General features: G+C 36.0%; 1 protein-coding gene and 1 pseudogene across 2 annotated transcripts; one reads left to right on the top strand and one right to left on the bottom strand.

The window, feature by feature from the left end:
• Positions 1–26: 26 nt before the first annotated feature.
• Positions 27–25142, top strand: Fastkd2 (FAST kinase domains 2). Of its 2 annotated transcripts, none has more exons than XM_026394576.2 (12): positions 27–98; positions 752–1587; positions 4527–4630; positions 5399–5507; positions 5753–5876; positions 6138–6277; positions 7740–7912; positions 18927–19090; positions 20460–20675; positions 21021–21105; positions 23615–23729; positions 24817–25142. In XM_026394576.2, exons 2-12 carry the CDS (start codon positions 850–852, stop codon positions 24934–24936), a joined length of 2088 nt encoding a protein of 695 aa, XP_026250361.2. In that variant the 5' UTR covers positions 27–98; positions 752–849; the 3' UTR covers positions 24937–25142. The 2 variants fall into 2 exon arrangements, with proteins under 2 accessions (XP_026250361.2, XP_026250360.2); XM_026394575.2 differs by having other exon boundaries at positions 35–184.
• On the bottom strand, positions 12141–12625 carry LOC113186954 (large ribosomal subunit protein uL23 pseudogene; annotated as a pseudogene).
• Positions 25143–26708: the final 1566 nt, after the last annotated feature.

Genomic DNA, 26708 nt, shown 5'->3' on the forward strand with positions numbered 1-26708 from the left:
TAAAATCTCGCGATTCGCGTGGTTATCGCAAAGTTATCATGGCGGCCTCCGTATAGTGGCACGGGTTCTGCTGTAAGGTGACTGGAGGACGAGCACAGGTGGGGCCACCGGCAGTATAACACCCTAGATTTTTTGCCCTACGAAAAAAAGTCTGAGGAGTAGCCCCGGCAGTGAGTTTAAGGAGGTAGGTTAGTGCTGGGTGTCCCAGCTGCAGGAGCATGTTGACACGGGTTGTGGGGTCCGGTGAGTGACATCTTACAAGCGTAGGGCACATCATTTTTGTTTCCTGCTTCCTGTCCCGAGCAAGTCCAGCTTGTCTAAGTCAGTATTATTAACAGTCCGTGTTCTGTCGTTGCTAAAGCATCATGTTGGAAAGTATCCATCGAAGTTAAACTTTTTATTTCCATTGAAGATATTTCAAAGGCAGTACTAACAAAAATTTCTTCCGCAGAGGAAGCTTTATGGAAGAACTTTTCATCTGAAATCTTTTTTCTTCTTCTTTTTTTCTGTTTCTTTTCAAGCTAGTTTTTGCAAAAATTGTTTCTAAAGTGGTTGACCCTGAGTACTTTAAAACAATGCACACATTGTGGTAAAAATAGGGGACGCCTGTATTGGTGAACTAGTTTTACCTTTTAAATGTAAATCTGTTGGATTGGTAGGTTCCCACCTTAGCCTCTGTTAAATGCATTGTGTTTATTTAAGTAGAAGATTGGTTTAATTTTTCTTTCTTCCTTTACTCTGTTCCTTACAGGAAAACGACAGCATGTGTTCTCTTTCACAAATAGGAGTGACTTTTGTTTTATACTGGCAACTTTAAACCCATTTGAAAGTGTTTCCGTGGATAGCAAAATGAACAACAAAACAAGTTCCTTTCTATGGAACCTCAGACAACTCAGTACTTCAGTTCCAAAAAGCAGAACTTTGAGGCAGTATTCTTTGGGATTTTGCACACCAAAAAATGCTCATTCAAACCAGAAGCTAAGAAACCTTCTGTTAAATTACTTTCATGGTAGAATGCAAACATCCATTAGATACCTCTTTCAGGGTCCATTCATTTTAAAATCAGGATATAGTGTCTTTCAAACAAAAGACCTAAGCAATGTCACTGTCTTTAAAGTTGACAGACTACTTTGTTCTAGAAGCTTATCCGCTGACTCAACACATTCTCTTGTCTCTGTTGGTACATCTGATGATGGATTGAAGAAAGTAAACTTCCATCATGAGGCCTCTGGTGACGATATGTTCACCAAGGGAACAAAACCAACCCCTGTGACCTCTAGAAAACTGTCTGAGGAATGTAATTCCCTGTGTGATGTTTTAGATATATTTTCCAAAGCACCTACATTTCCTAGCAGTAACTATTTGTCAGCAATGTGGACAATTGCCAAAAGGATGTCCGATGACCAGAAACACTTCGAAAAGCAGTTGATGTTTAATCACCCTGCATTTAACCAGTTGTGTGAACAAACGATACGAGAAGCCAAGATTATGCACTATGACCACCTACTGTTCAGTCTTCATGCTATAGTGAAGCTTGGAGTCCCTCAGAATACTCTTCTGGTACAGACGTTGCTGAGGTTTATCCAGGTAAAATTTAAGGGCGACTTAAATGTGTTTTTACTCAGTTTATCATATCTCAAAAGAATGGGGAGGGAAATTGATGTGTAGCTACCAAAAGAGATCATTTATTTTTGCATTTCTTTTTTAGAGACCGTAAGTTAGGTCATTTCTTTTGATGTGGAAATCTGTGAAAGTCTGCCCCCTTTACTTTCTCCAGTGTTGTGAATAGGCTAAAATGGGGAGAGATGCAAGATTTACAAAGAAAGGTTGAGTAGTTGAAGGAAGGAGAGAAGGGAAGGGAACTGATGTTTATTGAACATCTTTTCCTTTTACTTATATAATTTATTTAATCCTCTTAACCTTATGGGATCAATGTTATTTTGAGGATGAAGAACCAGTCCCAGTGATATTAAGCTGTTTGACTAAGGTCACACAGCTGATAGATTCATTTATTCATGTAATAAACATATATTAGTTGTCAACAAGTTGTTGCATTTGTCAGTGGGGATATAAAACATGATTCCAAATACACATGAAGCTTATAATCTAGAGGGGAAGACATATTTTGCAGGAAATTACAAAAATAACATTCCTTTAATGAGCCGTGCTTTCTAAGTGTTCTGAACACTTGGGAATACAATTGTAAACAGAATGCTGACCGTATAGAGCTCTCAGAGAAATAAAAGAAAAATATGTTTTATGAGAGGGTATAACATAAGTTTCCAATCTAGTTTGTCTTCATGATGGTAAGATGAGATGGATCAGTGTTTGAAGCAGGGTATAAAATTTAAATACAGAATCGTCCCATGTAATCCTTAGTATAGCCCTTTAACATAGGTGTTATTACTCTCATTAATGATTAGGAAACTGAAACTTAGGTTAATTATATGGCCAAGACATGTGCCTGTTACTGTCCGTATCTTTAGGTACAGACTGAGTATCCATTACTTGAAATGCTTGGAATTAGAAGTGCTTCCGATTTTGGAGTTTTCAGATTTTGAAGTATTTGCGTAGACTTTACTACTTGAACCTCGACCATTTGAACCCAACATCTGAAATGCTCCAAAATCCAAAAATTTTAGTGCCGATATTAAGTTTCAGATATTTGGGTTAGGGATGCAGTACCTATACTTGCTAAGGTACTGATTGAATGAACACCTAATCCATGGTAGAATTGGGATTCAAGCCCAGTTAGAAATTATGCCTAAGCTGAGACCAAGGGATGACCAGCAGTTGAGGGATGACCATCCTGTTGAAGTAAAGAATGACGTGGCTGTGTGTTTGAATGGATGGGAAGCAAGTTGTGCCCATTGTGGCCAATCGGGATAGTCGGGGCAGCAAGTAGCTTGGTAGTAGAACATGAGGCTAGGAAAAAATAAGAGCAAAATTGTAAAGAATCTTTTATGCCTGCTTCAGGGGTTTATATTTATCTTTTAGGCAATGGGAATTCATTGAAAGATTTTAAACCAAAGGTTGACATGCTCAGATTTGTATTTCAGTCTCTGAATTAGTGGAAAATGCATTGGAAGGAAGAATGAAATTGGATAGGGGAACTTTTGGTTTCAAACAAGGGTGTCAGTGTTCTGCTTGATGTCATTGACCAGATGTCAGGAAGGATTAGCTCATTAAAATAATCATTTAATCATTTGTAAACACCTCAGTCTTCTAAACTGAAATTATAGTAATAAAATAATGTTTATTTTAAAGAAAGAAGTTCTTGAAGATAATTTGACACATATGTTATCTAGCTGTGGAATTCAAGAATTAGGTTCATAGGTGTATGAGAGTTTTTAACTTTCTACATTACTGTATTACTGTGATTTCCTTATGTCTTCAATTAAGAACTAATTTTTATTTTGTATATATATATTCATTTCAGCCACAGAATAGCCATGCTTATTTGGTAGATTATATATTAGTTTCTTATGTAGTTACTTAAAAGTGATTATAACAAATCACCCTACCTAGTCAGTGATCCTCTTACTGGTACTAGATCTTGGACAGGTATTCACATCAGCATTGCATTTACACTGGTGAAGTAGAAGCCATGGATATTTGGAGTCAGAATATCTGTGTGTATGATTATGTCTCACTGCCATCAATGACTTTGCCCTTCATTCACAGCCAGATAGACTTTCCTTTCAGAGCAGGTATTGATGGAGTACCACAGATTGTCTCATGGTAACAAAATCTTTTTTTCCTTTCAGACTTATTCATTTTTATCATTATCTGGTTCTGACTCAATACATTATAACTGGTTAGTGATGTTATTTTAGCAAAGAGTGTACCTCTTTTGTCCTGATTTCCTCAAATGTGATCATAATTAACCTTATGAGGTGTATAGGGTAGTTGTGATTAAATTGTGGAGTACCAGGTAAACTTTTTTCTTACTATTCATTTTCCAAATTATGCTCACTGCCATTTCTGGAATCAAAATTAGTACCTTAAATAAAGAGACCTCAAGGAAGGATTCTTGGAGCCTGGGCTCCCTGAGACCCAGATAGCGTTAGTAAAATGTGGCAGGAGATTTACAACTGAAGTTAATAGGTTCAGGAAAGATACTCAGGAAAAGATAGATAAATTATAAGAACACAGCCTCCTAAGGGTCTTTAGGAAGGAGAAAGTTGCTCTGTGTACTTCAGTAGGTCTTATATTACTGTATCATATTGGCCTTCATGATAGTCTTGGGTCCTAAGAAGAGGTAAAAATAATGTTTGATAGAACTTGTCATTTAATTAAATATAAAAATGTATGGATGCATAAAAGAATATGCATCTGTTATTTGGTAAATTCACTTAAGTATGATGTCTTCTTTCCCAGAGAAGTTGTTTATTATTGACTGACTATATTGACTCAGTTTTGTACTTAATCCTTTATTTAAAGACATCAGGTCAGTGGTTTTGCTTGACGGAGATAGTCTACTATGTGCTCATCATCTTTAGTGTTTTTTAATTATGTTTCAATAGGAACGTATCAATGAGTGTGATGAGAGATGTCTTTCCATTTTGTCAACTATTTTAGAGGCAATGAAACCATGCAAGAATGTGCATGTTCTTCGAGCAGGATTGTGGTGAGAATTCTCTTATGCTTTCTTCATGTGGTTTTTCTCTGTTCTTCCTCTTACACTGCAAATTAAAAATTGAGATGAAAATGAGCAGGAGAATAGAGGGAGGGAAGGCACTGTTGGTAAAGTCTTTACTTCTTTATTGAACTTAAAATCCTGACTTTGTATGAAATAAAGTTAGAAATAATACCTGTTTTTTTTTAAGGGTTTACCATATAAAAAATTGTGGGCAACAGTGAATTCTAAATTAATGTATTTTAAAAGAAAGTAAAGTGCTTGCTTAGCAGTAAGTTCTATCTCCAGCACTACAAAAAGACTGAAAAAATGAAAAATGAAAAAACAGTACCAATATGAAATGGGGAAGATTGACATGTATATTCAATTCAGAATGGTTATTTGGGCACTGTGTAGGGGTTACATGACATTGACTCAGCTTGAAAGGGGATTTATAAAATCGATGCAACTGATCTAATGGCATAGATTATTGAGTATAATAGTTAATTTTATATCTTTGTTGGCTATTCCTAGAATATCCCAGTATAATCTTCTGATGTGATTTGCTCGTTAATAAAGAGTGTAATAATGTGAGAGGAAGTGGGTCTAGACTGGTTCTAGATCTTTTACTAACTACTTACACTCTCATAGACAGGTTCATGTCTATGGGCTTCATGTTTCTTGCTTGTGGGAAGGGAGAGCTCGACCAAATGAAATTTTAAGATTTCTGTTCTGGTTTGAAGATTCTAGGATTATAACTTTTATTGTGTTTAATTATAGGATACTAGTTGATCAGCAGGTTTGGAAAATAGAACGTGTCTTTACTTTACAAACTGTGATGAAATATATTGGAAAGGATACACCAGTTGCTCTTAAAAGGAAATTGGAGGTAAATAGCTGAATTTTCTCTAGAAGGGTAAGATTTGAGAAAAGTCTTATGATCTGCTATCACTTCCTAAAGTCAATTTTTTAGGAAGACATGGCTGTGGGTTTGAGTTTGGCTTTGCTAAAGTGAATTAACATATTTACTTGTCTATTTGAGTTATTTTTTCTAAACTTCATCCTTTTTATTTAAAAATAAAAGTTTATTTTTCTACAAATGATAAATTAAATATGAATTTATTATTTTTTTAGATGAAAGCCTTGAAAGAATTAGACAGATTTTCTGTTTTGAATAGCCAACGCATGTTTGAGGTATTAGCTGCTATGAATCACCGTTCTGTTATACTCCTGAATGAATGCAGTAAGATGGTCATAGGTAAGAGGAATTTTTTTTTTTTTTATGATTTGTAGCATTTTACCTACTGTTTTAAATTGTATGTGTTATGTTTTTAAAACTTTATGTTGGTATGAAGAAAATATGATGATATGGTTATATCTAAACTTTATTTTTGTTGTAGTGTTGTTTTTTGACAAAATACATTGCTGTTTTTTTCCTAAAGAAACAAAAGTATTGAGCATTGTGAATCTTATATCCCAAACTGGTAATTTTGGTTGTTTATTTAACTCATTCTTAAAGATAATATCCATGGATGTCCTTTTAAAATATTGATCAGCATATTGCAGTCCTGCAAAGACCTCCGATACCAGAATTTAGATCTCTTCAAGGGAATAGCAGATTATGTGGCTACAACTTTTGAAATCTGGAAATTAAAACAAGTGAGTATATTATCAGTTGAGAATAAACTTCAGAAAATTTTGAGAAGAATATTAGTTTATTTAGCATTTTAAGTATTTCTCTTTCTGCTTTGTACCATTTAAGTTATCAAAATATTTCAGTGCTAAATAGACTTTTGAAAAATAAGCTCTTTATTATTTCTGTCTAGCAGTTATTTGTTAATATACTGTTCAATCTTTTTTTTTTTTTTTTTTTTTTTGGTACCAGGGATTGAATCCAGGGGTGCTTTTCTACATCCCTAGCTCTTTTTATAATTTTTTAAATTTGGAGACTGGGTCTCACTAAATTGTTTAGGTCCTTGCTAAGTTGCTGAGGCTGGTTGGCTTTGAACTCAGGATCCTCCTACCTCAGCCTCCTGAGCTGCTCCTGTTGAATCTTTTTTTTATATTTTATCTTTTAATTGTAGATGTACACAGCACCTTTATTTTATTTCTTTATTTTTGTGTTGTGCTGAGGAGAAAACCTAGTGACTCATATGTGCAAGGCAAGTGCTCCACCACTTAGCTTCAACTCTACCCCTCCTGTTCAATCTTTTAATCATATTTCTATGTGAAACAAAAATCTAAAAGTCCAAAGTTTTCTCTTCTATTTGGTTTTCAAAAGGTTGTATGGTACTTTAGATACTTGGCATTGTTTATACATCTTCCTTGTTAGATTTTGAAACATAGAGATGGGTACTATGACAGGTATGTAGTTTTTGAAGAATAAAATATTATTACTTAGTGATCATGTCCATTGTTTCTTTCTGAGTAAAAGTTTCAATTTAAGAGTGGTGTTTAATAACATACATATCTAAATAAATCAAACTAGCAGAAATTCCTTTTTCCAGTGAAGTAGGTGGTAACTATGGTGGACCACAAGGTTCAATTTACTTTGGAGAGTAAGATGAATATGGAATTTACTATGAAATTGATTTCAGAAAGGGAAGTAATTATTGTGATAAAGACCAAAAAAGAAATTGGAGGCAAACTGGAAATTTTATTTTAATAATATTGCTCCATTCTTTTAGAAATTACTATTAAATTTAGAAATTTTTTAGTTATCACATGTATTAGAAACTAGGAAATATTTAGGTTTGGAAGTGGGAGCAGTTCAAGATTGAGTTGGTCATTTTGAAAAGCTCTAGAAATGGTGTATTTAAAAGTAATTTTCAGATCAGTAGTATGAAATACATGTTGGAAAGAATTTATTTTTAAATGGAATAAGAAGTAAAGAAATCATTGTATGCCCTAATTCTCAACTTATAAAAAGAGATTGCTTATTAACTTGATATCTCATTCAACAACTAATGAAACAGATTTTATGAGGAAAAGATAATTTTTCCTTTTTAGGGAGTATTCTGTGTGACAGCACATTTCTGTTTTTTTTTTTTTTGAGATTAAAAAATTACTAGTAGCATAATGTGCCTATTAATTAATGAGTTTCTCCTCAATTCTTTTTAAGGTTCTTTTTCTCCTCCTTTTATTTGAAAACTTTGGATTTCGACATGTTGGTTTGATGGACTTGTTTATGAAGAAAATAATAGAGGATCCTTCATTCTTAAGCTTGAGGAGCATTGTCCCTATTCTTCATGTATATTCTTCTCTCAATCATTTCTGTGATTCCCAGGACAGAGAGTATGTACTTTTTTCTTTTTATCTCTTTTTTGTCATATTGCATACTTACAGAAAAGATTGCCAACCAAATGTTTAATCAGTTACCACAAGGGAACATATCTACAGCCATCATCCATGTCAAGAGATAAAACCTAGTGTTTCTTACTCAATTATGAAGTTAAACAGAATTTTGTTTTATTTTTGTTGTTCTTTGTTTTGCTTATTTCTTGGTTCTTTATATTTGTTCATTCAATATTGGAGTTTTCATTTTGAACTCTCTGTTTATCCCTTCAGCTCCTAAATTCATAGTTCATTTTTTTAAAGCTTGATTGAGAAATTGGGAATTTTTAATTATTATTATTAACCCCCTATCAGATATATTTTCTCCCTCTATAGATTGCCTTTTGATTCTGTTGATTGTTTCTTTTGCTATGCAGAAGACTTCCTTGTCTGTTTTTGCTTTTGTTGTTTGTACTTTTGGTATCATAGCCAGAGCATCATTGCCTATACCAGTGTCATAAAGCTTTTCCTATCATGTTTCCTCCTACAAGTTTTAGAGTTTCAGATTTTAGGTTATAAACTATTAATCCATTTTGAGTCAACTCTTGTGAATAGTGTAAGATAAAGGTCTAATTTTATTATTTTGAATGTGGATATCGGTTTTCCCAACACTTTTATTGAAGAGACTATGCTTTTTCCATTGTTCATTCTAGTCACCCTTGTCTGTTTTTATGCCAGCATCACACTGTTTTTTTAAATTAATGTAGATTTTTAATATATTTTGAATCCAAAAAATGTTACAGTTCCAGCTTAGTTTTTCTTTACCAAAATTGCTTTGGCAATTTTGTGACTCCCATATGAATTTTAAGGTTATATTTTTCTCCTTCTGTAAAAAGTGCTGTTGGAGTTTTGATGGAGATTGCATTGTATCTGTAGATCATGTTGAAATAGTATGGACATTTTAAAAATATTGTCTTACAATCCATGAACATGAGATGTCTTTCTATTTATTTATGTTGTCTTTAATTCATCAAAGTTTTGTAGTTTTTAGTGCATAAGTCTTTTACTTGCCTGGTTAGTCTTATTCCTAAATATTTTATTCTTTTTTTATGCTATTATAAATGGAATTGATTTATATGTATATATACATACACACACACACATACATATATATATATATATTTTTTTTTTTTTGGATAGTTCATTGTATGGGAATAAAGCAAATACTTCTTTTCTTAGGTGAATGCTTTCTTCTTTTCTTTTTTTTCCTATTTATTTATTTTACCTAATTGCTCCAAGTAGCATTCTTGTCCTGTTTCTGCTCTTAAGGAGAAGATTTTAGTTTTTCACCATTGAATATGATGTTAGCTATGGGCTTTTCATATATGACCTTTATTATGTTGAGATATATTCCTTCCATGCTTAATTTGCTGAGATCTTTTATCACAAAAGACTGTTCATTTTTTTTCAAACTCTTTTCTTTATTAAGATGAGTGTATGATATTTATCCTTCACGCTGTTAATTTGGTGTATCACATTAATTGACTATGTATGTTGAACCAACCTTGCATACCTAGATAAATCTTGCTTGTAGTATACGAACTTGTAATGTGCTGTTGAATTTGGTTGGCTGGTATTTTGTTGAGGACTTTTGCATTTATGTTCATCAAAGATATTGACCTGTGATTTTTTTTGTAGAGCTGTTTGTCTGGCCTTGGTGTGAGGGTAATGCTGATCTCATGAATTTAGAAATGTTCCTCCTTCTTCAAATGTTTGGATGAATTTAAGAAGGACTGGTATTAATTCTTCTCTCAATATTTGGTAGTATTCATCAGTGAAGCCATTCTAGTCCTGGCTTTTTCATTGTTTTCTTTTTGTGGTGCTAAGAATTAAACCTAGGGCCTCACTCATGGTAGGCAAGTGCTCTGCCACTGAACTACACCCCAGTCCTGTTGAGGTTTTGATTACTAATTCAGTCTTCTTATTCCTTATTGGCCTGTTTAGACTTTTTATATATTTCTAGGAATTCATCTATTTCTTCTTGATTATCCAATTTTTATCATGTAATTTTTCATAGTAATCTTTTATGATCTAATTATTTCTGTGACATTAGTTATAATATCTCTTTGTTCAAAACTGATTTTATTCATTTGAATCCTCTTTTCTTTTCTCCTGCTAGTCTCCTTAGGGGTTTGTCAATTTTGTTAACCTCTTCAAGAAACCAAGTCTTAGGTTTGCCACTTTTTTTCTATTCTTTATTTCCTTTATTTCTATTATAATCTTAATTCTGCTAAATGTAAACTTAGTTTGTTCTTTTTTTTTTTAAAGCTTTTTGAGGTATAAATTCAAATTGTTTGAGATCTTTCTTTTCTTTAGTAGGCATTTATTGCTTCCTTTTTTAAAGTACTTTTTCTGCATCCCATAATTTTTTGTGTTCATGTTTTTGTTGAAATATTTTCTGATTTTCCTTTTGATTTCTTCTTTGACCCACTAGTTAATTGTTCAAGAGTGTATTGTATGATTTTCACATATTTGTGAATTTCTTTCTGTTATCAGTTTATGATTTTTATCCCATTGTGGTTTAAAAGGAGAACCTGATATGATTTCAGTTTTCATAAATTTCTTAAGACTTTTTTTTTGTGATATAACACTTGAACTGTCCTTAAGAATGTTCTGTGTGCACTTGAGAAAATGTATTCTGGTGCTATATGTTCTATATGTATTTGTTATCCTCATTTAATCTATAGCATTGTTCAAGTTCTTTATGTCCTTATTGCTTTTCTTTCTGGATGTTCTGTCCGTTATTCAAAGTAAGGTTATTATGCTGCAGTCTATTACTCCTTTCAGATCTGTCAGTTTTTGCTTTATAGGTGGGTGCTCTGATGTTGAATCCTTATATTTTATAATTGGTGTATTTTCATGATGAACTAACCCTTTTATCATTATATGATAACCTTCTTAGTCTATTATGAGAGGTTTTAACTGAAAATCTATTTTGTCTGATACAAATATGGCTACCCCTGCTCTTTTTGTCTATTGTTGCATGGAATATATTTTTCCCGGTCTATTTTCTGATTATTTGTGTTCTTAAATCTAAAGTGAGTTTCTTGTTCGCTGCATATATTTGGTTTTTTTTTTTTTGTTTTTTTTTTTTTTTAGTCCATTTAGCTACTTTAGTCTTTTTATTGGGAAGTTTGATACATTTATGTTTAATTAATTATTAAGAGAAGGACTTACTATTGTCATTTCATTATTTTCCATTTTGTAATTCTTTTTCTTTTTTCCTTTCTTGCTCTCTTCCTTTATAATTGGATATGTGCTATTAGTCTTTTTTTTCCTTTTGTGTATTCTTGATAGGTATTTTATTTCTGGCTACTATAGGTCTTACATAGAACATCACTGTAGCAATGTATATAAGATGGTAGCTTTAATCACATACAAAGACTGTACACTTTTCCCCCCACTGATGTTTCAATTTAGTAGGATTCTATTAATATATTTTTATAATTATAGTACTCTTAATACTTGTATTCTTTAACTTTTACACTAGAATTAAAGGTGTTTACATACTATTCATTACAGTATTATAGTCTTCTATATTTTTATATATTTACCTTTGGTGAGTTTTCTACTTTCATATATATGTATATAGTTTTCCTTTTTATGGTACTGAGGATTGAACTGAGGGGCACTTTACTACTGAGCTTTTATTCTGAGACCTTTTTTATTTTTTTATTTTTGAGACAGGATCTCACTAAATTGCCCAGGTGGGCCTTGAACCTATGATTCTTTTGTCTCAGCCTCCTGAGTTGCTGGGATCACAGGCATGTACCCTGTAGTCCAGCAACTTTCATACACTTTTGTATTTCTATTTTGTGTCATTTCATTTCAACTAGAAAAATGCCCTTTAACATTTCTGTATGGCAAGCGAAGTGGTGATATTCTCCCTCAGCTTTCATTTGTTGGAAAGTCTTTGTCTCTCCTTCATTTTTGAAGGGCTGTTATCCCAAGGATAGTTGGGATATTATCCCAAGAATAGTTGGTTTTTGGTTGGCACTTTGAATATATTATCCCACTTCATTCCGGCCTGCAGGGTTTTGCCGAGAAATCTCTGATAGTTCTGTGGAGGTTCCCATATATATGTATATGGTGATATACTCTTCTCTTGCTTCTTTCAAAATTCTGACTTTGCCTTTTGAGTTTTTTTTTTTTTTTTTTAGTGTTGAAAAAAAAAAGAGTATATTTAGAATTAGACAGCTGGACTCTGTTTAGATGATCCCAATTTTTTGGCAACATCCAAAGCATCATAATTAGGAGCCAGTCAAACATATGCCTTCTTCTCTCCATCAGGCCTGATCAGGGTGTTAACCTTGGCCAGATCAATGTCAGTGCTTCTTTATAGCTTGTTTGATCTGGTGTTTGTTGGTCTTGACATCCACAGTGAATACAGTGTGTTGTTGTCTTCTATCTTCTTCATGGCTGGCTCTGTGGTCAAGGGGAACTTGATGATGGCATAGTGGTTAAGCTTGTTTCTTCTGAGGGCGCTCTTCGGAGGATATTTTGGCTGCCTCCGGAGCCATATTGTCTTGGGTTGCCGGAAGGTAGGTGACTTGTGGATCTTCTTCTTTTTATGGCTATGGACACCCTTCAACACTGCCTTCTCAGCCTTCAAAGCTTTTGTTTTAGCTTCAGCTTTGGGAGGGGCAGAGCTTCCTTCTTAGCTTTCAGCACCATCATGGTGGTACGCATGCCTATGACTTTTGACAATCTGATTACATTGTGTCTTGATATAGATTTCTTTGGGTTTGTCCAATGGAGGCATTTGTGCTTTTTTAGTGTGGACATCCATTATTCTCCCCAGGATTTTGAGGGGTTTTGGGTACTGTTCCTTTAAATGAACTTCTGGCTCCTCCCTCTGTCTTCTGAAACTCTTTAAATACAAATGTGGTGTGCTTGATGATGTCCCATAAGTCCTTTAGACTTTCTTAATACTTTTTTATTCTCCCGTCCTTTTGATTAGAGAATTTCAAATGACCTGTGTTTGGATTAGCTGATGTTTTTCTTTGTGCTCAAATGTGCTTTCAGCTCTCTAGTGAACTTTTCAGTATAGGTGAAACCAGAGGTTTGATTCCCTGCAGCTGCTGGCAGGTGGGAACAGAGTATCTCTGATTCTGCTGGTGGGTGGGGTCTGCATAAAGTTGCAGGCCTCTGCAGCTGAGTAGTGTTGCTGCTTTTAATGGTGGGTCATGCTGTCCAGTGTTGTAGCAGAACCCAGCAGCTCACCATCACATTTCTAATTCTTTCTGGATTCTTGTCTCATGAATTCAGAGAATGAAATCCACAGACTAGGATAAGTGAGTGTAAGAGTAGGATACAGGAACGAAACTCTTGCAATGCAGGAGAGGACCCAATAGCAGTTTTTGTCCCACAAGTGCTAGTCTAGGGGTTTTATATAGCACTGGGTAACTGCTATTGGTCTAAGCTTATGCTAATTAGAGTTTGAAAGAATGCTATTGGTTCAATACCAATACCATTGCTATTGGTTCAAATTTATGTTAATTAGGATTTAGAAACATTAACAATATTAGTCAATTCTTGAGTCCCGATTTTCATTCAGGCCTGCCCCACTGCCATTTTCTTACCACAGGTTAGGAAGGTTGAGGTCATGGAATGGTCTATGCTAGCAGTTTGATGCTGTGCTGCACGAAGTGGCCTTCTGTAGCAGGCATCATGTCATGCCCAGGTCTGACCTTCAAAGGGTGACAGGTCAGCCTACCTTGGCTTACGGTACTTCAGGACTGCTTTACCTACATGGCAGGCCCCACACAGCTGCAGACTGTGCTTGCTTTGCTGCTGTCCACCTGGACTGTCTCTTCACTGTTTTACCACTCTGCTGCCACTGCTCAGCAGGGTCCAGCAGACTGGCTGTGCAGCTTGGCAGCCAGGGAGTCATGTCATTGGTGTTATGGTCTTTAGGTCTAGAATTCTCTTTGGCTTTATTTTTGTGATTTATTATCTCTTTGTTAGTGTCTTCATATTGTTCATGTATCATTTTCCTGATTTTATTTACTTGTCTGTGTCCTCTTAAAATTTACTGAACTTCTCTAAGACAATTATCTTGTATGCTTTGTGAGTTAGCTAATGAATATCCATTTCTTTGGGGTTGATTACTGGAGATTTTTTGTGCTCCTCTGATTGTTGCCATGTTTCTGATCTTTCTGCTTCATAGCTGTGCACCCATGTCTACACATTTAAAGAAACAACTGCATCTTCCTGTCTTTACAGACTGGCTTTGTCAAGGAAAGACCCTTACCAGTCAGTCCAGATACAGAATATGGAGCATCACCAACCTTTTCTCTGTACTCATAGATTCCTAATTAGAAATAGTTATTAGTTCCACTGTTTTTAGGAAACCATGATGTCTTCCTTCCTCTAGTGTCTACTGACCAGCAGGTAGGACATTGGAGGTATACCTTATTCCTTTCCTGTCTCTTGTGGAGTAACTTTGAGATGAGCCCTTTTCCTAATCTTGGAGAGTTGTGTTGCCTGTTGCAAACCACCAATCCCTTTTCCTTTCTTCTTAATTTCTCCTTGGTTTCTGAATTGTGCTTGTTGTATTGGCGTGGAGATTCGAGGCAAGATAGAAACTGACCCCTCAGCATACTGAAAGCTGTGAGGTTGAAGCCATGCTCCACTCCTCTCCCTTGCTCCCTGGAATGAAGCCCTGTCTTCTGTACCTTCTCTCAATCTTGTGGAGGTGTGCTGGGTGTAGAAAGTCACGTACCCTTTTTCCTTTGTTCTTAATTGCCTTTAGGCATCTGAACTGTCTGGTTCCATCAGTACCTCACGTGAGACCAAACAGAAACCAGTCCCTTGGTCCATATGCTAAAAGTCCAGCACATTCAGTGCATGCACCACTCTTTGCTCCATGGGAGTAGTTACAGGCCAAGATAATCTCTTATGCTGCTGAGCTGTGCCCACTGGCAGGAGGGGTGGCATGCAAAGAAATTGTTCTCCTTATCTGTGTCCATGCATCTATTCTTGGTTTTGTGTGCATCTGAAATACTACAACGTCTTAACTGGATTCTGGACTTCCATAAAGCCTCATAAGGGCTTTCTGATCTATATATTTTTTTTAATCATTTTTTTCTGTGGGGCAGTTAGGGCTGGACCTTTTTATTCTGCTATCTTGCTGACTCACTCCACTATAGTTTATTTGGTCTGTGCTACTGCATTGTCTTCTTTTTATTTTAACCACAAACATGTAACAATTTCTTAGGTTCTACAAGTTGTTCTATGCCTTTGCTTTTCTTCCTTTAGATCTTTCTTTCTCTCTGGAACAGTTAGGAGTCATTAAAAACTAGATATGTATATAAAATGTCATCTGTTAGAAGATCGATTAAAAGCATAGATAGCTTTCTTATGTTTAAATCCTAGCTCTGCTGTTCAGAAACTACTTGACTTTTGACAAGTTATTTATCTGTGCTTTGATTTATTCATTATTAAAATGGGCTTGAGTTACTTGTAGTTGCATTGGGTCATTTTGAAAATCCATGCCAGGTTCTTAATCTCTGGCACAAAGTAATGTTTATTTTTTCTCTTTCCACATTTTTCAATTGGTGCATTATAATTGTGCATAATGGTGGGATTGGTTACATATTCATACATGTCCACAACATAAGAATATAATTTGGCCAATATCCAAAGTAATCTTTAGATTAAAAATTAAAGTAGAGTTTAGGTCACAGCTCTTGGAGTGACCAAGAGTGACACTACCGCAGTTCTGAAAGTCTTCATGGCAGTATTCACAGTCCATCCCTTTGCCATCATCTGGCTTGATTACAACTGTCTTTTATCATGTTGTTTTTTTCTTATTCAAATTTACCCACAAAATCCAGCCAGGTTTGGGACAGATATCTAGCAGACGTGGGCAGATAATCAACAGAGTCATACTGAGCCACTTAAAAAGCAACTGGCCACCATGCTCTATAGCGAGTGGACAAATTCAACTCAAACCATGTTTTGTGTGCTTTCCTAATTGTCTCCTTCAGAGGCCGGATGCTTGCCATGTCTCATACAGACTCTTAGAGCCTTGACCACATAGTTATAGTTGTTTGTTAATTAATCTGCCTCTGATTCTCAGTTGGCAAGCACTCTAGAGTCAGACCCAGGTTCCTGTTGTCTTCATCCTTCATCTACTTCCCTGCTCGGTTTTCTTATGAGGCTGGCTCCTGGCGACCCCGTAGACATTTCAGATGAACGGTATCCAGCTAAGTGGTAATTAAAACTCCAGAAACAGTTCCACAGATTCTTTGGGATTAGAAAACAAGCACTGGCCGTTTAGGGAGTTTTTTTAGCTGACTCTAGACATCCCAAAAGATAATTTTGTCCAATAAAATTTTATATTGGAAATAGAGGGGGAATAATAGAGGTTTTAAAAAAAAGCCATGAAACTCAATAAAACAGCAGGAACAGAATTAGTACAGGAAGCAAATTATAAATATTGCCCTTTTGTCTGTCTGCTCTGCCTTTATTTAACCTCGTAGTTCTTAACTAGAAGTGGTTTTGCCTCCAAAGGAATATTGAACAGTGCTGAAGACATTTTTTGATATTTTGTTATCATGACTGGAGGAGGTCTCTAATGGGTAGAGGCCAGGGATGCTACTGACGTCTTGCTCTGCACAGGATAGACCGCCTCTTACACCAAGGAGCCATCTAGCTAAGTGTCCATAGTGCTGAGATTGATCTCATCCTTAGTCTCCCATCTCAACATTTCTTCTCTGGAGAAAGGGGACAGCCAAAGTGTGGTTGGTAGATCAAGGTTAGTCAGTCATGAATGTGTAGTTGCCTGAGTTTTCTACTCTGAGGACATAAAAAAGAAGTTTGTATTCCCTTCTTAGTCTAGTTAGGAGGACACATCTTGTTTATCCAGAGGAAGGCAGTAGGTGCCGGGTACCAAATGAATGCTTTATGAAGGAAAGAGAATAGATAGTGACAGGGGTGGCAAAGCTATGGAAGCAGCATAATGCTAAGCATTTGGAAAGACATTGATTAGAAGAGAGGAATTGGGTCAGACGGTGGTGCCAAATTTGGCTTAGCGTAATGAATGCCCTTTTTGTGTACATTAATCATTTTATTGGAGGAAGGGATGTATTCGATCCAGAATATTTTCTTGGGTTTGAAACTCAAGAAAGAAAACATTTACCACTTATACCGTGTCGTTTTGAACCTTTGGATTCTTCTCTTTTGATCTGCATTTACCACCCTATGGATAATCCCAGATTTGCATCTCTGGTTTTTAGTGTACTCTGAGTTCCAAACCTATCTCTGGGGTTTGTATGTCTTCACTGTACATCTTGGAGTGTCTCAAGTTTCAGTAATTCTGGAAGTGAGCTCATAATTATTGACTCATTCTTGTCTACTAATGTGCTCCTCCTTCTGTCTCTTCTTCTAAGTTTATTTATTCATTTAGCCATTAAATGTTTACCAAGCACCTGGATAGTTAAGCAAAAAGATAAATAAGACAGTCATTCTCACCAGAGGATTTGGTGTAATAGATAAATTGGACATCTAAATTGGCAGTTAAATATAGCATGAAAAATAGAGTGATAGAGATACATACAGGAAATGTGTACTCAGTGCTGCCAGGAAGAGATGGTGTCTGAGCTGGTCTTAAAAGCCGGATGTATAGGAGATCATAGGGGAAGAGAAGCAGGAAAGGACATGCTGAGTAGAAGGCACTGTATTTACAAGACCTGAAAGAAACAGCAGAACATGTGAGGAAGCAGCACATAGCTTGGGGCTGTGAAAGCATAGGGTACAGGTGAGGAGAGAGGGAGACAAGATGCAGAGGTAATCGCCACCCAGTCTCCAGACTTCATCATCTGTGGCCCTACCCTGTCCTACCTGTCTTTGGATTGCACAATCCAAGTGAAATCAGCCATCAGTTTAATACTGATATCTCATTTTTTTCTATAAGATCTGTTTAATTTCTCTGTCTTGTTGTAACACCCATAGCTCTCCTAGCCTACCAGGCCTCCTTTCCTCCTGGACCCAATCAGCTGGGTCTGTGGGATCTCTCAGTTGCCCTTCAGTTGCATTGTTAATTAGGCATATTTGCCCTTATCGTAAGAATCCCTACTCTGTGCTTTCTTCTCACTAGTTATTCACTGACACTGAAATAGCATACATTTTCAGGGCTCCATTCAATTGATCTTCCCTTTTCTCATCTTTTTACCTGTTCAAATTCTCCCAAATGCTACTCTACTTTTTTTCCTCTGTATTATCACAGTACTTTCTATGTATTTTATTTTTTTCTTACATAATGATACAAATAAAAGATTCCCTGAGAGTCAGACTGACCTGGGCTCAAAGAATATCTGTGTCATTTATTAGTATTATCATTCTGGGTAAATAACCTCACTGAAGTTTGATCTTTCCTCTCTGAGTCGATGCTAAAATTCTTTGTTATACTGTATAATATTAGCTCTGGGTGGTAAACTTAGTTTACAGTTCTTTTAACCCAGAATATTTTCTCGGGTTTTAAACTCAAGAAAGAAAACTTGATAGCTAGGGAATTTTAATTGATTACAAATCTGCAGTGATGGTCCAGCCTTAAAGAAAATATAATATAATGATTAAAAGGCTGTGGATCTTGACAATTTAGGTTCTGACATTGTCTTTGCTACTTCTTGGCTGTTTGTTCATATACTGCTAGTTCCTCAACTTCTTTGAGCCTGTTTACTCATCTTTATTATGAGGGTAATAGTAATAATAGCCCATAGAGTTTTAATAGGAATTAAATGAAAGCGTGTAAAACACTTTTTGTGCAAGACAATAGCAACAGCAAGTTGATACATACTCTGTGAGAGAGCAGCCTGTCCCAAACCGTGTGTAAAAACTTATTTACAAGCCCGCTTTTTTCTCTTTACTTTGGATTTCTAAAGGATGCTGGTTCTATAGCAGCTAATTAGGTCTTCCATAACCGTGTCTTCTATGTATATTTGAAATCTGGTTTTTCTTTGTTCCCCAAAAGGTTCCTGGAAATTATGGCTAGTGCTCTGACCGGCTGTCTTCATCACATCTCTTCTGAAAACCTTCTGAATGCAATATGTTCATTTTGTGTGATTAATTATTTCCCCTTGGCCCCTGTTAACCAGCTTCTCCAAAAGAATGTGATCAATGAGCTGCTGACATCAGGTAGGACGTTGTTGCAAATAGTGACTGAAAGAAGGCACTACCACTGTCTACCTTGTGATTCCAAATGGGGTTTCAGTCAGAGTTAAATGTGCAGAACAGATGTTTCTGAGGAAAGGACTGATAATGGTGAAGTTAAAGGTCAGTGCTGAAACCAGCAAACCCACTGAGCCTCCTGTAGTGACAGGGGCTGTGTATAGAAGAGAAGAAAAAGGATGGCATCATTGTGTTAGTCAGCTTTCCATCCCGTGGCAAAAAGACCTGAGAAGATCAACTTATAAGGAGGAGACATTTATTTTGGTCCTGTTTGAGAATTTTCAGTCCATGATTGCTGGGCTGTGTCCCTTTGGCCTGTGGCAGCATGGTACATCATGATGGGAACACATGATGGAGAAGGCTGCTTACCTCATGACAGCCAGGCAGGAGAGAGAGGGAGGGAGGAAGGGGCCAGAGTGCCAGTGACCTTCAAGGGAACCCCCAATGCTCTAACTTCCTTCCACTAGACTCTGCCTCCTAGAGGTTCCACTGCTTTTCAGTAGCATCACAGGATGACCTCTAGTCCTTTAGCATGTAGGCCTTTGGGGATATTAAAGATCCAAGCTCAATCAGCATTACACTTTTTTGTTTACACTGTATGCTTTTATACAAGGCTAAATGTTCCAATTGTTCTTTATGCCTAGATCAGAGGTGTTTGCATTTCCTAATCTGTACATGTCACATTTAAAGCCACTTAAGTCAATCCTTATAGCTGTAAACACTTGGTTACTTGTGACCTGTAATGAGGACACAGCCTGTTAGAATAAATAACTAAATAGCTATCAAATTAGCAAATTTATTTATTAGAACCAAATTAATTGTTGGCTTTTAAATAAGGAAAATAAATATCTGGATAGACATACAAAACTTGATGATGTATCTGAGAGTAAGTTAGTTGTAATCCTTTTAAAAACAATGTTATAAAAATCCCAAAATTAAGTTGTGAAGGGTCAATTCCATGTGCTGATTTTTTCAAATAGTATATTTAAAAAACAGCCTTAAAGCCAGGGGAACCTTCATTCTAGTCCCAACTTTGCCTTTAATTACACATGAGGCTTCTTTTAACATTCTTGGATATTGCCTCTATAAAATGAGGAGTTTAGACTAAATCACTTCTAAAGATATTTTAAGGCCTAAAACATGGACAGGTACAGGGCACTGGTTCAGGCCCTGGAAAGTAGGGCAACATTGATAGAGTTCTTATAATAAGAAAGCTGATTACAAATATAGATGCAGTGTAATTTTTAAAATGTGGCATTAATATTTTTCATAATGATGCATTTCCTTCCTTCCTTTCTTTCTTTCTTTCTTTCTTTCTTTCTTTCTTTCTTTCTAGGTGACATTGAGAGGAATGTTCATAAGCTTCACATTGTTGATACTTGTTTAAAACTGGATGACACTCCTTATCAGAAGGCCAAAGACATTTCACTACCACAGCAGCCATCACCACCACCACGCCCAAATGCAGAGATTACAGAGGCACTAACTAGCCTTCTAGGTGGTGAAGGATACTTCTCCAAAGATGTGCAGTTGCCACATAATTATCATATTGGTATGAGAAGTTTCTTTATTTAATTTTATTTATTTTCTTTCAGAGGTTGGGGAGTTTACTGCAGCATGTCCAGTGCAGTGTAGTGTTGCCTTTGGACCTGCCTTTGATTCTTGCTCTGTGTCTTACTTATCTGCAAAAGCACAATAACAATAGTACCCATCTCATAAGATTCTTGTGGCCAATAAAGGAAATTTTACAGTCTCTGGATTAGTGTTTGGCACATGGCTAGCTCTCAATATGTTTAGCTATCATTATCATTAATGATATATTAGTGTTAGACACATTTTCAAAGAGAAAATCACTTTGAGCAATGTTGAAACATTAATATCAAATTTTTTCTTTCAGATTTTGAAATCAGAATGGATACTAACAGGAGCCAAGTGCTTTCATTTTCTGACATTGATGTGACTTCTGCTACAAATATGCAAAGGTTGCTTACCAATATTCATTTGCTGGACTTTCTTTTTTGGGGGGAATGAGGGTATCAGGGATTGATCTAAGGGGCACTCCACTACTGAGTCACATCTTCAGCCTTATTTTGTATTTTATTTAGAGACAGGGTCTTACTGAGTTGCTTAGCCCCTCGTTTTTGCTGAGGTTGGCTTTGAACTCATGATCCTCCTGGCTCAGCTGCTGGAATTACAGGTGTGCACTACTGCACCTGGCTCATTTGCTGGACTTTCTGAATTTAAATCTTAATTCCGAAAGACTTCATGTGAAATAGTATAATACCAAGACCTTACATTTGTATGGAGCCTGCAATGTATCATGGGACTTCTTACCTTAAATCTGTTGCTTAGGTGCAAATGTTTGCATTTTGTGGAATACAGTGGACTGGAGTTCGGTCACTTACCAAAATAGACATTTTTAAAAAAAATGTTCTGAAGCTAAAATCATTGAAACTATCACTGCAGTATAAACTTCTGAGAAGATAATAATAATGACCATAGATACTTGAAGCTTCTGCAAAAATCAAATACCTACTAAATATTTTGCTGTATCACAAGACCTTTTCAAAAGTAGAGAAACCTTAACTTCTTAATTAAGCTGTGTTGTATACGAAGCAGAGCCCATCGAAGGTAATCATAGTTGTTCCTTTGACTCACACATTATAAATAGAGTACCTTTGGGAAAATTATGATGCCATATCATGAGGGAATGTCTTGCCTGGTCAGCAGATGTGTGTGATCATGGGATCATTGAACACACACACCCCTATTCAGTCAGCCTTTGTGGAAATTCTCTGTTAGGCCCCGTGGGGCACACAAAGATGAGTCAGATATGAATGTCAACCCTGTGGAATTTAAATATCCTGTTATTCTATTGGATAGGTACATAAATATTAAAGAGGAAGGTGCAAAATAAATCTTCAGGGATTCAAATTCTTATCTACCCATTCCTTTCCATTCACATGAAGTTCTGTAAGTTTTCCCTTTCTGAATTCATTTGGCTATTTCTGGACCATTTTTTCATGTGCTGTCTTCCCTGCCCTTGTTACCATCTGCTCAAAAAAGGCTTTCTCTTGGTGTTAGTCAGTTTAGCATTGCTGTGATCAAAATACCTGACCAGAACAACTTAGAAAAACAAACGTTTATTTCAGCTCATGATGTCAATGATTTGGTCCATGGTCTGCCAAATCATTATTCTGGATCTCCAAGGTGAGGCAGAACATCATGGTGGAAGGTGGTGGTAGAGGAGATCTGCTCAAGACATGACAGATGGGAAGCAGAGAGAGAAAGGGGAAGGGGCTTCATGGAAGATGAACCTTTGCAGGGCACTCCCTCAGTGACCCACCCTGCTAGTCATGCCTCTTCGACCTAAAGATTACCCAGTCAATTCATTCAAACTAGAATGGATTGGTCAGGTTGCAGATATCATAATCTAATCATTTAAATCTGCATATTTCTATATTAACATAGGAACTTTGGGAGGCACCACATATCCAAACCATTAATACTCTCTAATCCTAGTCACAGGTCATTTTTTTGTTTTAGGTATATCATTGTTCTTACATAATAAAATAATATAGTTCTCAGCGTGAAGTACTGAGAAGAGAAGAAGCAAACATTTCTTTAAAAATATGAAATTTCTCTTTTAGCAGCCAGGGTAGAGAAGACAATAGTCTTTTTTTTTTTTTTTTAAAGAGAGAGTGAGAGAGGAGAGAGAGAGAGAGAGAGAATTTTTAATATTTATTTTTTAGTTCTCGGCGGACACAACATCTTTGTTGGTATGTGGTGCTGAGGATCGAACCCGGGCCGCACGCATGCCAGGCGAGCGCGCTACCGCTTGAGCCACATCTCCAGCCCCGACAATAGTCTTAATGTCTTTTTTTTTTTCTCCCATTTTTTTCCCCTTCTAATGAATTCATTACTCATTTCCAAAATGCAAAGAACAATGAAAAAATTAAGTGACACCTTGCACATTTTTGTTACGTTTACACATTTTACGTTTTTTAGTCTTTCCTTTCTCTTAGGGATTTCTTTGTGTTTGTTCTCTAAGTTGTGGTTTTTAAATATTGCTCTTTAGAGTATGTGAAGTATGTACAAGAAGAGCATTACCATTGGTGTTAACCTCCACCAGAGCTTCTACTGGATAATTGTATTCAGATCAGAGATTAGCACACAGGAAACCCTTAAAAAAGAGTGCTTTTATATCTGAAAAGTTTCTACTTCAAAAAAATAGCCATCCTTAAAGATGGCTGAGGGATAACTTTGTTATATGTTAATGATAAGGTTTTAGTTTACAAAGTAATCTTTGTATTTTGTAGCATCTTCAGATGCCAAGTAATGGAAAGAGGTGAAGGACTAAGATTGTAGGGAATGTTAAGGACTGTGGTGAGTGAAGAGCTCCACTTAGAAACCCCCAAAGAGCATCAAGGCAGCAGGATTGTAAATGGTGGTCTCTATAACTGTTCTCATATTGTTTATTTTTGTTTTCAGAGTAGCTGTGCTGTGTGTTCCTAGATCTGTTTATTGTTTGGATTCAAACCACCCCAGAGGATTCTTTGCTGTGAAAATTCGTCATTTGAATGCAATGGGTTTTCATGTAATCTTGGTAAGCAAAAAAATGCATATGAAACACTCTTTAATTTCTGTTATACATCCTAACAGCTACCAGGAATGGTGAAGTTGATTACTAGGACTCTATAGAGAAATTGTGAGCATTATTAGAATAAGTGCTTTAGTTGTTTGTTTTATTTTTTTAATATTTTTTTTTAGTTGTAGATGGACACAATAGCTTTATTTATTTATTTATTTGTTTGTTTATTTTTATGTGGTGTTGAGGATTGAACCCAGTGCTTCACACGTGCTAGGTGAGCACTCCACCACTGAGCCACAGCCCACTGTTTTTTTTTTTTTTAATAAGAACATTTCTAATACATGACTTGGCTTCTACTCAGCTGATTACTATCATTTTTTGATAAGAAAGTAATATCTTTTCTTATATAATTGAAGACACATGAAACCATTTTCAGTTTCTCAATTATCTTGAACAGGGAAGAAAAAATATTAAAGCTCTGCTTTCCCTGGCCAGTGAGGCTGTTGGAGAGTGCTTGTTTCCTGGATAGCTTGGGGATGATGGTTCCTCTTCTTCCCTCTTATGCTTCCCTTTGATCCCAAGCAACACAGCTTTTCTTTAACAGCCTCTGCAGACGTTTCTGTCTGTAGCAAGAATCTTGCAAATAAATTTATGATAATCTTGGAATCCATCTCAGTGCAACTGGTTTTGTCCTACACAAAATGTAAAGTGTAAATATTTGATCCTCCATTATCATACTTTTAGTATCCAGGGGCAGATTGTCCAGATTACTGAGATTAAGATAGCCTCTTTCTTTTGATGTACTACTATTTAAGATTTTGTTTTTCATACTGATGATATACATTCTAAGGAAGATTTTCCCCCAGAAAGTAATTTTTATACCATTTAGAGGACCTTTAAAATTTTTATAATTTTTACTGTTATATCTTTACTCATTCTGAGCTTATCATCTCATTTGGCCTTTAAAATATGAGTAATTGTAAGGTAACTGCTTTTAAAAAGCAGTTGACTTTAATATGTTTGATCCCTACATTAGTTTTTTTCCTCTGTGTATGTGTGTTATCTTTTCATAAACTGACTATTTTCTTCATTCTCTGTTAAGGTCAACAAGTGGGAGTTGGAAAAACTAAAGATGGAAGATGCGGTCACATTTTTGAAGACTAAAATTTATTCAGTTGAAGCCCTTCCTTCTGCTGATGCAAATTTGCAAAGCACATGTTAAAGTAAAAGTCAACCTTTTCATATTAGGACATATGCATTTATAAAAATAACTTTAATAAAGACTGAAATTCGGGGCTGGGGATGTGGCTCAAGCGGTAGTGTGCTCGCCTGGCATGTGTGCGGCCGGGGTTCGATCCTCAGCACCACATACAAAGATGTTGTGTCTGCCGATATCTGGAAAATAAATATTAAAAATTCTCTCTCTCTCTCTCTCTTTAAAAAAAAAAAAAAAGACTGAAATTCAGTTATCAATGAAATTTATCTGACAGAAAAAGTTGCTTCATTTCTTCAAGTTAATTTTAAGAATGACAGAAGTGTCGATTACTGGTACCTTAGAATATATTGAAAAAATTCCAGAAGGATCATTTTCCCAACACCTGTTCGTTCCCTCTACTATACAGATATTTGACAAATTCAAGAGCTGTAGGTTTCATTTTTTTCTCCCCAGCTTTAATATTTGAAAAAATTTGTTTCTTAGTTGGTCTTGATGGGTCATAGGCAAGTTGGTGTGTCTTTGTGTTTGAAATCTGTGAATACGTACTTCTACTATCACTGTTCTATGACATGGAGTTATACCTCCAAATCACTTCAAGTGTTGGCCAGACAGCAATTGGTCTTGGTACTCAAGTTGTAGAGGATGTTAACTAGTGGGGCAGCATGTTAAAAATGATAAGGATGGCATTTGCCTTTGCAACCAGTGCTGAGGTGGAGAAACACAGATGAGATAGTACATAGATGGCATAGTTGGTAATACCTTGCCATTATTTATGTTATTCCTTTCTCTTATTTTCTTCCTCTTTACCTCTCCCATCATTTTATGAGATCTTTTAAATTAAATATATAGCTGAAGTGTGTTGTGAATCAGACCTGAGTACTATTTTTTCAATTGTGTCTATTTAGTCTCTTGTTCAAATATTTGTTGCAGTTTAAATATTTTTTTCTGTACTTGTCTACCCAGTATTTGAGTTTTTTGGGGATATGGTGGTGAATAGGCCGGGTCACTTGTGGAGCTTGCAGTATGGGTTTCATGTAAACTGGTATTATTCTACCAACAAGTACAGAAGACTTGTAGTTCCTAGACATCTTACTAGGTACTGGGCACTGCTCAGTATTCATGTGTAGTTTCTCTGTTGTCTTAGCCTTTTGAGGTATATCGGCTCTCAGGATTCTCTCTGGGCTTTCATTTCTTCATCTCTAGAATGAGGATAAGTTATTTACCAAGGCTACGCAGATAGTTGGTCAGGGCTAAGGTTTGAATGTGAGCTGACATGGGCTTACAGGAAAAGTAGTTGAGGATTCCCCAGGCTGGCAATAAAACAAAACTGCAGCAATAAGACAATAGCTGTTGGGTTTTATCAACTTAATGCAGCCTGCATTTAGGAAAGGTTAGACCTAAAAAGAAGCTCAGTGGTCATTTAGTGACCTCTTTCATTTTATAGATGAAGAAGTTAAGGCTCAAAGAATTTTATTTTTCAGAAGTTTCAGCTATGCCATTGATTTCTGCATCTTCCTATTTCAGGGCTATTCATCCCAGGTGGTCTGGATTCTGGTTCCAAATTGGACATCGTCTAGTTTTAGCCAAGTGATTTAACCTTTATAAGTTTCAGAATGAGGTGAGAATATTCTGTTATTAGAGAAACTAGGGTTCATTCTTTAAATGTTAAGTGTGTATCAGTTTCTTCTAGAGGTTAATTATGACTCATATTCAGAGAATTGGACAAATTTATGAATACTTAAACTGCCATTTGGAGTAGTAATTTTCTTTGAGTTTGA

The sequence above is a fragment of the Urocitellus parryii genome, chromosome 1 (assembly GCF_045843805.1).
Source record: "Urocitellus parryii isolate mUroPar1 chromosome 1, mUroPar1.hap1, whole genome shotgun sequence".
In the NCBI taxonomy this organism is placed as follows: domain Eukaryota; kingdom Metazoa; phylum Chordata; class Mammalia; order Rodentia; family Sciuridae; genus Urocitellus; species Urocitellus parryii.

Coding starts and splice junctions, on each gene's coding strand:
- Fastkd2 (XM_026394576.2), top strand. CDS start 850: ATGAACAACAAAACAAGTTCCTTTCTATGGAACCTCAGACAACTCAGT. Junction 20,676..21,020: donor GCCACATAATTATCATATTG/GTATGAGAAGTT, acceptor TTTTTCTTTCAG/ATTTTGAAATCAGAATGGAT. Junction 21,106..23,614: donor TCTGCTACAAATATGCAAAG/GTTGCTTACCAA, acceptor TTTTGTTTTCAG/AGTAGCTGTGCTGTGTGTTC.